General features: G+C 33.8%; 1 protein-coding gene across 1 annotated transcript in view; it reads left to right on the top strand.

Annotated features, from left to right (window-relative positions):
- The window catches only part of LOC106111118 (AF4/FMR2 family member 3-like), a 57,773-nt gene that overhangs the window by 16,672 nt on the left and 29,757 nt on the right, over positions 1-11,344 (top strand). The window contains exons 3-7 of the mRNA XM_013293096.1: positions 2,829-2,923; positions 4,738-4,815; positions 5,200-5,247; positions 5,356-5,451; positions 6,624-6,681. Of these exons, the coding sequence (XP_013148550.1) occupies positions 2,829-2,923; positions 4,738-4,815; positions 5,200-5,247; positions 5,356-5,451; positions 6,624-6,681 (375 nt within the window). The remainder of the gene's footprint in view (positions 1-2,828; positions 2,924-4,737; positions 4,816-5,199; positions 5,248-5,355; positions 5,452-6,623; positions 6,682-11,344) is intronic.

The following is an 11,344-nucleotide window of genomic DNA, read 5'->3' on the forward strand; positions in this document are numbered from 1 at the left end:
GTGCGAATGTCGCCCACTGGCCGCCATTGTTGTCCCTCCCCTGCCACCGCCCTGTCCGCCCCCATCGCGGTTATTTAACCGAGGGTGACAATTTCCCTTTCGACGATGTCAACATATTGATTGACGGTTGTAAATCTTATTAAATTCTGCATCGGATATCAATAAAAATGCTTACCTAAGGTAACTTGAAAAAAGTTGCAATGCAAAGATCAATGCTTTTAGAGAGTTTTGTATATTTTTTCATGATTATTGATTTTAAAATAATGTTTTGTGTTTTAAACAATGAAATTGCAATTCTTAAGTCAGGGAAAGTAAAGGCAATGATGGATTTGTTTCTTCGTTAGACGGATAAATTAATATTTTACTACATGTTAATTGAATGCATCAAGACAGCTGCGTCTTGAGGTGTTTCTTAGTAAAAAGGACACCCACATGTTATTTTTATGTAAACAGAAATGTGAAAGAAAAAGCAATAAGATGAATGTAAATTTATTTATTCATTTTAATTCAATGGTCAGTTTTTTCAGATTTGTTTTTGATGTGGTCTATATACCGGGCAATGAACTATCGTCCTTATCACTGTGTACGTATTCGATCGATCTTAGTAGAAATTAGCGTTTCCACTGCTGGAACATGTATGCAATTCTGCTATCTCTATTTTGTCAACGAGATGGAAAGAGACAACATTTAAACAATGGAAAGTTTAAAAAACAAATGCCGTTCCTATCGTGCATCTAAACACCTGCGAAGTAAATCTTAAATGTTTGCCACTAGATGGCGCCTTAACGTCTCAGTTACGCATAAAACTCTTTTATAAACCTTTTTATCCCTTTTTCATATTATGTTTTTATTACTGTCGATGATATTTAAATACATATACGATTTATTGTAAAACTTATAGATAATATTTAAGTCACTGATTGTTTAGATTTTTTTTTAAATCTTTTATTAATCTTAAAAAGGATATAATCCGATACTCATTTTCATTGTTTTTAAGTCAGTTGTTGGGCGTGAAATGGCAAATTACTGTTTCTTTACAAGATTTATTCTTTATATATATTTATTTCTTCACAAGAAACACAGAATCGCCTGTAAAACGCATGTTCGTTGGATTACAAATTGAAAACATGTACATATTTGTCGTGTTGTAAAAACCGTGTTAGATTCACACCAACTGACTACAGACTGCATAAAACATGAGAGAATTTTTTTGTAAATATAATTTGAAGCTCTAAGAAAGTGTTGAATTATTTTATATTCTTAGTAGTTAGCTAAACGAGAAAGGACGTGATTTTATGGCACGTTGAAGGAGTACCACCTTAAATAGTGGTACAAACTATATTTGCTAAGTTTTATATTGTAAAATCTTTGTCGTTATTTATTTATTAACTGTATATCTATATCTTTTTTACACATATAAAATTGGAGTGTCTGTTTGTAATATCAAAAGAAAAATTCCAAATTTCGGGAAGATGGTGTATTTGCGTTGCTAATAACGAAAATCGCATTTTTTTTGTCTGTCAGTCGGCAAGGCGCGTTTGTTTTGGGAAATCGGACTTTCACTGAAGAGTAGCTGACATAGACGGGCATATTATAGGCTATTTTTTTATTTTGATATTGCGTGGACGAAGTCGCGGGTAACAGCTAATGTTACATTATTTAATAGTAAAAATACATTTGTTAACCTTGTAAAAGATTATTTTAATCTCGTTGTTTATTTTGTAGGCGTACATAATCGTAGAAATTGTATCAGAAGATTACAAAGTCAGTAATCTAATACCTTAAATGGTATGTTAAAGCTTTCAGTGATTGCGGTCGCATTGGAATTACAGAAAGATCGAATTGAACCATAACACTTGAATGGCCATAATAGAAAGGTACCTGCGTTTAGTTTTTAATATAATAAAGATTATCAAATTGTCGATTGACTCCGGACTAGAGATTATTATTAAGATTACCTGCAAATCTATTATCTACGTTTACCTAGAACTCCCTTATCGAATATTGTGGACAACGTAAAAGCCTAGAGCATTAGATTCCTCACCCAAGATTCTATAAATGTAAAAATAATTACAGCTTCGAATAAGATCATGTTAACCATTAACAGCTATCCCCCCTCCCCCATTTAGATTTAGCCTAGATCAACGGTTATTAACCTATAGCCTTTCAATAAAGATAATCAAAACCAGTTTTTATCAGTAAGGCTAGTTTTTTCTGTATTTATGCAGGGAAATTTTGAATAAGGAAAGTATTATTAAAAATTGTAACCAATTAAAACAATTTAATCCATAATTTTCTTCATATATAAAGGTTCTTTATAGATTAGAAACTGCAAAAGCTATTTAAAAAAGCAGTCACGTTTATATTTCCTCCGCAATCTAGGCGTATCGTAGGTAACTCGGCTCCTTTGTCCCGCTCGCAATCTCCATAAACCAGCTAAACACCTACCCTAAGTTCCCCTCGCGTCCCCGGGGACAACGGGGTGGGGGCTTCTCCCCCGCACAGTTATACGAACCTTAAACTTATGATCTTGCGACTTTATTCGACATATGGAGAACCTCATTTCTTTTAATCTATACAATATTAACTCTATATTAGGATAGGAGAAATATATCTTAAAACCTGGCAACCTAACGGGAATTATACATTTTTTCGAGAAGAATCTGTGCACTATTCCTGGCTATAATGTTATGTACCTATCATTTACATCCGTTCACACTTTATAGAGTCATTTGGTAACAAGCATACATCGAAATGTTTTGTTGATATTACTAAGATTAGTAATGTTTTAGTAATTAATAGACTAATGACCGTGATATTCTGTATAGGTCACCCGTCCCGGCGGGAGAGCGAGTTCAAGAAGCCGGCCCACGCTCCCCAGAACGGACGAGTTCACCATCGACCGCCCTACCCCTACAACAAGGTATGTCTTTACAATACTATTACAGTGGGCTTCCATTGCAGAACATGTACAAAACATATGGCAATCCCCATTTTGCTTTTTGAATAGAGTTTAATATGTTATGGAGATTCCTAGATATTGACTTCATTATTTATTACTACATGTTGCTCGCGCCTTCGTCCGCGTTAATTTCAAAAATATTACCTTCACTTCTCACTGATAACGTAGCTTTTTAACAGTAAAAGAATTGTTGAAATAGGCCCAGTGGTATTTGAGTTATTTCAATACATACAAAAATACAATTTTTCCTCTTTATAATATTAATATAGATTATATTAAATCATCGTTTTCAATTCATACCTATAAAATTAACGTCAATCGACTTCAAGTTGGCTCGTTTAGTTTTTCAAATAACTCCTAGTTCGCTAACTGCGGTTTTGTAAAAGCTTTTGTTATAATGAAATCTGCGCTGCCGCTAAATTATGCTCAAGTGAGCTGCACCGCGTCTGAGACACAGTCAAGCTTTCGAAGTTTGTGCTGGAAGCTTTACTATGTAAATTTATATATTATAACACAGTGAAACGACAAAAGAGTTTTTTGTGATCACACGATTTTTTCAATTGAAAATTGACGAAAAAATTACAATCAAAATTTTGTTATAGTTGGTACTATTTGCAATATGTACAGTAAGCTACATAAATATGTCTTTGGTTTTAAAAATATGCATGCAGTATCCGCCCATATTCTTCCCATCAATATATGTTTTATATATTGATGGGATCTTATCCTACTTCCGTATTGTCGACGCAACAGGTTTTTAAGATGACTGTACTTAATTTATTTGGTTAAGTTTGGGAATTTATCACAAATGGTAACATGTCATAATTTTATCATTGTCAAGTAAAATATGCAAAATTATTTGTTTGTGAACTTAATCATACTTCATACTAATATTATAAATGTGAAAGTTTAGATGGATGGATGGATGGATAATTGTTTGTTAGAGTTTGTAGCCTAAACTGCTGGACGGATCTCAATGAAATTTGGCATACATGTAGAGTATAGTCTGGAAGAACACATAGGCTATTTGGTTTTGTTTTTTTCAATACCACGGGGACGGAGTCCCTGGCGAAAGCTAGTAAATTCATAAATGTTCTCAATATTGCGCCCAACAACCGCTATAGTTTATGCCACGAGTTTAATATTTGCAGCCCACACCACAATAAACACATTTAACGTTCCCAATAAAAATTGCCTTTCATAAGTTTATTTTATGATGTGGCAGCGAGATATTGTCTTGTTTATCTTAATAACTTGCTTTCGCCCGCGACTCGGTCTTCACGATATTAAAAAAAACTTGGTAAGTAGCCTATGTGCTCTTTCAGATTATGTTCTACATCTGTATAAAATTTCATCGACATCAGATCAGCAGTTAAGACTACAAACTCTAGTTAAAACAAATGTTAGATGTATAACACACAGATCATCGAGAAGACAGAGCGTTATTATGTATATACGATAGCTCTGGTTTTAAATGTACTGTTCAAATTTGTATATACTTCCAAGTTTAAAGCTGACGTTCTGAAACCTATACTCTTTATCTGTAAACAAAGGAAGATCTCAGGAATAAAAAATATGTTATAGAGAGTTTTAACTGTCGAAAATATTGTTGTCCACTTTTTACCAAAGTGAAATGACAATGATGAAGTGAGATTACAGTATTTTTCTGAACAAAATGTTCAATTACGTATCAACATCGTACATCTTATCGTATAATTATATTGTCTATTGAGGTATGCTCATATGTGTGTTGTACAGGGTGTATCTTGTTACAGAGCGAAAGCCTGAGTTCCACGGGCGCGCCCGCTCACCGCCCTCCCCCGCTGCGGATATCCAATGGCTTCCAACCACCGGTGAGCCTCCTTACATATATTACATTCCAATAAACTTAACCTCTATTGATATAGATAATGTAGTCTCTGTGTTGTAGTTAATCTATGTTTATCAAATCGAATGTGATAACTACAGTTTGAGGTTATGTTTGAAATCTATTCATTTAGGGCCTGTCCCACAATTATTGTAAATTGGAACAACAATCCAAAGTAGAAAGTATGTGATGGAAGTATCGGATTTTGGTACTCTGACAGTGACGTCACTTTTAAGCTATCTGCGCCTCTATCAGCCAGTGGTGGGACAGGCCCTTAGTCTCAAAGTTTGCCAATGAAATAAGTAAGAAATATTTTTATCTGTTTGTATAAAGATGGAAAGTTTTTTAATAAACTTATTTTCTTTTACAGAGTTCAAGTATCGATAGCAGTCAATTGCCAATAGAAAGTATTTTAAAGGTAAGTTAATAGTATTGTTTTAAAAATAAATTAAATCATTCATAACTAAGTAAATTCTAGTACTTATGTATAAAAAAGTTAATATAGAAATTTTGTTATTGTTAACAGGAGATGAAGTCACTACCTACCCCATTGTCTGTGATAGCGGCCACGCCGAGGAAAGAACTCGAAAACAAGTTCATTTTCAACCCCTATACTAATAAGGTAAGGCTTTTTAAAATGTTTGAATTTTGCCCTGTATTCCTATAATCCTATAACCCGCACGTAATACGTCACGCCCAAACTGAATTTACGAGTACCGATCGTTCCCAGTAATCCAATCTCCAATGAATCTATCCCACACTCGGATACTCTTAATTCCATATCCATTTATATGGAAAATATCTTACTCTTACTAATATTATAAATGCGAAAGTTAAGATGGATGAATGGATGTTTGTTAGAGTTTGTAGCCTAAACGGCTGAACGGATTTGGATGAAATTTGGCATAGATGTAGAGCATAGTCTGGAAAAACACATAGGCTACTTACTTTTGTTTTTTCTTAATACTACGCGGACAGAGTCGCCGACGAAAGCCAGTATATAATATCTTTCAATAAGATCCATTTTAGTAACTATTTTTATTTTTTTATTTAAACTTGATGTATACTTTAGCAGACGTTCTAAAGTTTATTACAGTTTGTCGCTGCTACAATATTTTGCATTTTAATATTTTTAGAATCAACGTTTGTATTATTCCGTTTGCAAGGAATATCTTGAAATGCACAATTTCTATTGTTGAAGAGTTCACTTCTTGACTTCGGCGCGAAGAATGTTGAATAGATGAAAGACCTTTATATTTTACTAGATACTAAATATGTTGGTATTTTCTATAGAAATATATACATATATAATATATTTTTATACATATATAATATATACGAGTATAAAATGTTAGTATCAGATGTATTTTATGAATGTAGTCAACCTTTTCAAACGCTCCTTTAATTTTCATAACGATAATCCTGACGTTTAGTATACTTTTATGGAGTATTCCCAACTGTCACCCCGCTCTGTCCCCATGTGAGAATAAAAGTTTCATCCGTCCCTTTAGTCCCACTATCACAAATAAGGTGACAGATGGAGCCGTTATTAAATAAGTTCCAACCGTCCCCTCTGTAAATGTTGGGACGGATGAACCCTTTTATTCTTATCTGTCCTCACGTGGGACAGAGCGGGGTGACGGTTGGGAATAATTCACTTTTATTGTATTTTAAACGAATCTCTTAGTGTAGATTTCTCGTATCAAAATAACACTAAGTGTCTCTATTAGTAGTGATATCAAATTAAAACCTACATGTACGTTTCGGTTTTTGAGTTGTTTTGTTTAATTCTAGGTGCAAGAGAACCCTCAGCTAGCGAACAACGATCTCAAAACACCTGTAACGAAGCCTGGTAAGTTGTAACAATAAGTTTAACAATACAAGTTAAGATAAAATTTTATTTAAAAAAAACTTACGTTGCTATCCGTATATTTTAACTAAGTTTATTAAAATACTATCATGTACGCTTTTGCATCTTAATTTTCCTAAGCTTACTAAATCCGATTTCGTAGTTTTATGTTTAGAAAAGATTCCTGGAACTTGTAAATTGACGTCACTAGAAGTAACAGAAAAGTTTGATGACGCGTTTAGGGTTTCTCGCCCCTCGTTGAAATAAACGTGAACTATTGTGAAAATTTATGTTACATGTATTTTTAAACTTATTGTCTTTTTACTAAATTAGAAGGAAATAGAATGGACCGTCTAACACTGATAAATTACGTAAACGAAATGGTACATTCGACTTTAGTAAAATTTAATCTTTCAGAAAAACTCAAATGAAATTCGAAAAACTGTTTAATGCAGAACACTTTTGTTGTTTTTATATACCTAATAAAAATCACTAAAATTCAAAAAAGTTCCTGTTGTGATAATTTGTAATATTAAATTCACGCATTCATTTAATATTTACATACTCTTTTTTCATTTACATGTTTTAATTATTAAAATTGTAATATCGGAGTAGGTTGTTGGAACTATCCAAGCTGCCTTTTTCATGAATTTTGCTACAAAAATTTAATGATTTCCGCCGCGTTAGGACAGACTGGCACAACCCAAATAAAAAACGTAAATGAAATATTAAGGGGCCGTTTAAAATCGCGCTCGCAGATCGCCGCACAGCGCCACCTGTCGGCGACGCGCGAAAATAAATATTTTGTAAATAAAACAAAACAAACTGAATACATTTGGCGCCGAGCGAGCGTACTTTATAAATGCAAGTTTTTTAATAGGCTGTTTGTAATTGTAAGCACATTTGGACGTTTATAGTTTTATTTATGTTAAATAGTAGAGTAATTAATTTTAATAGCTTACTGTGTGTTTAATATGATAGTCTATACTTAATATAATAAAGCGTAAACACACTCTTCTTTGTTGCCTAAGATGTCAGCAATCACAGCATATTTTCGAATAACTCTTATTTACTAAAAAGCAATACACTTACGTCACGCTTTAGGCTATATATTTTCACGCCGTTAAACTTAGGGCTAAATATTTTGGATAAAAACCCTAAGGTGGGAAAGAAACCATAAGTTGTTGCCAACATCAAGGAAGCAAGGTTGCCATGGTTTGACATGTCATGTCATTTTGACATTTGCAATTGATATAATAATAAACAATAAAATAAAATATTTGTAATTCTACGCGGATGAAGTCGCATAGGAACAGCTAGTTATGTAATGAATATTGCTTTCTATTTATTTACTAGCGAGAAAAATTAAGAATTTTGCTTGCACTTTTATTTATTGTGTACGTTTTTTTAATAAACTTAAAAGGACATTGTCAGGCTCCTTTCATTTATATATTTCTGTCATCAAAAGGCAAAGCAAGTATTCAATAGTAATAAATGTGGCCAGAACACACAATACTACCGGTTACGAACAGATTAATTAAGGCGTTTTTAATTGAAAAAGTTTGTCGGCGTTGTCGCCGTCTCGCTACGATGGTCTCGTAAAGTCGACCGGCGAATACTCGGCAACCTCACTGAATAATAATGAACGCGGAATGTACAGTCGGGGAAACTGGCTTAAAAGCTACAATCGTTTGAACAAATGAGACGAACAAAATACAACGCAAGTTATAATTGTTCTAGCTTTCGCCTGCGACTTCGTTCGTGTGTAAATAAAAAGTTGAGTAGCCTATGTGTTCTTCCAGACTATCCTCCACGTCTATGCCAAATTTAATCGAAATCCGTACAGCCGTTTAGGGTACAAACTCTAACAAATATCTATCCATCACTTTCGCATTTATAATACTAGTAAGTATGAAATACATGGCTAGATTTCTGTATTATTATCCCTCTGTTTAGACCATTCACCACCTCTATTGCCGTCTAATTAGTTTTTTGTAGGAAGAGTCGGAGTTTGTCTCGTGATGAAAAAGGCAATTTTTCCTAAAATGGGACACCGCGGATTTCCGTGATTGTACTTAGTTGATGCGACTCGTGTCGCGACTTGCCACTCTAATACAGTCTTATTTATAAAGTTAGAGATCATTTGTACATACAAGTACACTTAAATCTATGAACGTCGCAGCCATGTTATGCTTTAATAAAATATAGTCTTCTTTACCTCTTATGTTTTCTTCCAATTTGCATAGAATAACCTTACCAATATGGCCGTCGTGTCGTCAAGCTAATGCAGCACCCTTATTTTTGACATCCGACCACTATCCGATTATTAAAATAACAAACTTTAAAATCATGACATAAATATTTAAATAATGTTTTGGATCACAATTACAAAGCTTATATCGTTATTTCAAATTATGGCAAATGGTGTTGATTTATAGCACAGACTAAATAACCTTCAAGAATACAGAATACATCAAAATAGTTAAAAAGCTAACAAATCTATATGTTTACGAACTAAGGACTTATCAAAACTTCAATTGTCGCCTCGGCTGGGCATTGCCTCGTCCCACATTTTATTGAGACAAGGGTATGAACTAAAGATTGCAGATTTAAATAGCTATCTCAATTAAACCCACTGCACACCTTTTAACTGTGTAGTTAAAATTGAAGGTGTCTAACAGGTGTTACGTATCTTGCTTCTTTTTTCTTACTAATATGCGAAAGTTAAGATGGTTGGATTGGCTTAACGGATCTCAGTGAAAGGCATAGACATAGAGGATAATCTGGAAGAACACATATGCTATTCTCTTTTGTTTTTTTTTCCGCGAGGACGGAGTCGCGGGAGAAAGCTAGTATGTACATATTTTGAAAATGACAGTAGTGAACCACAATACGTTTTTCGCCGTGAGATTTTTTTGTCAAATTTTAATAGCTACGTTGAATAGCTTTTACGTTGGCTTTCGTAAATTGCTACATACCTGGCAATGCTAGCTCGTCAGTAAAAAAAAAACAGAGAGCGCAGATTAAAAAAGCGCGGCGTAGAACCATCAGAGCCTGTGGTCTCTGAATTAAATATTCTGTGTACCTAGCGTTTTTTGTTTGAAAAAAGTATGGAATGATAATTGTATTTTTGTTATGGTATTTGGTGAATATGGGATTCAGAGCTAAAGTTAAATGTTTCTGTCAGCTCTAGACTATACAGAATCCGAAAAAAAACTCTCTAATTATATGCGCACACCTGATACTAAACTATCGCACAACTGTTTTGTCTCGCTTTGATTCATATGAGATTATAAGGAAGTGCGCACACTATTCGATTTTTAGTTGTGCAACTAAACAGTTGAATTGCCTGCGAAACAATTGACAATCGCACAACTGTCGTGCGACAGTTTAGTCAAAAGGTGTGTCCGCTCTAACTTCTAACAAAAATAACAACAATCTTGTTTATATTGATGTAAAAAAATTAAAAATTTATGTAGGTTTAGGTGTTTTTACCAAATATATGTTGAAATTTGTGTAATAAAGTTTGTACGGTAGTGATTTCGTTAACTTCCCTCTTTGTGACAACTATCGAATGCCGATTGAAACGAACAAAAAGAATTTACCTCTGTCCCTGCGCCCGACACCGGCCATTTTACGTAGATTTCGTTCGTTTGCCGTCCGTTTGTCTGGCTAAGTTTTTTTTATTTAGTCTGCAGAATTTTTAAAAGCTTTCATTGAGAACGATTTTGATCGATTGTTACAGTGTTTAATGCAAGTGTTTGTTTATTTTCGTGTAGTTTTCAATTGCATATGCATGCAAAATTATGAACTTCATTGGTAGGGAATTGCTTATTACAATTAGAAGAACGGAACACCATATCTATACTTAATATTGTTAACGCGCTGTTGCCCACGACTTCGTCCGCGTGGTACTAAAAAACATACGAACTATATAAATTACAAAAAGCTACGTATCCCTCGGGAACCGGACATTTCTCTGGGATAAAGCTTATGTCATAAGTAGTCCAGACTTTGTTTTATATCTGTGCCAAATTTCAATAAGATATGTTGAAGCGTTGCAGAATGATCGAGTAAACATTAAAAAACTCATTTAATGAATCCCACGGGAACCGTACCTATTCCCGGGATAAAAGTAGCCTATGTGTTCTTCCAGACTATGCTCTAAACCTGTTCCAAATTTCATGGAGACTCGTTCAGCCGTTAAGGCTACAAACGCTAACAAACATCCATCCATCTAAACTTCGCATTTATAATATTAGTATGATAATATTAAGAGGAAAAGATTGTGTTTGATTTTGATGAATTGGTTCAAAAACTACTGTGCCGATTTTAAAAGTTCTTTTACCGTTAGAAAGGTAATTTATCTATGAGTAATATAGGCTATATTTTACAATGATTTTTTTTTAATTCCACGCGGACTGAGTCGCAGACGAAAGCTAGTATATTGTAAATTCATGCATATTTACTCCCACTTATACTCTCTTATATATTTAACTACAAAGATGTCATTATTTGTTACTCTTTGTATGTGAACCTGATAAATGAATTATTGAAAATGTTACTTATGAACATAAAAGATGAAGAATGAACATAAAAGAAAACTTCTTATCAGAAACAAACACGTACAATATAAACTCCGGCTCGTAACCCGCACGTAATACGT

This window comes from Papilio polytes, unplaced genomic scaffold (genome assembly GCF_000836215.1).
Source record: "Papilio polytes unplaced genomic scaffold, Ppol_1.0 DF824382.1, whole genome shotgun sequence".
Lineage (NCBI taxonomy): Eukaryota > Metazoa > Arthropoda > Insecta > Lepidoptera > Papilionidae > Papilio > Papilio polytes.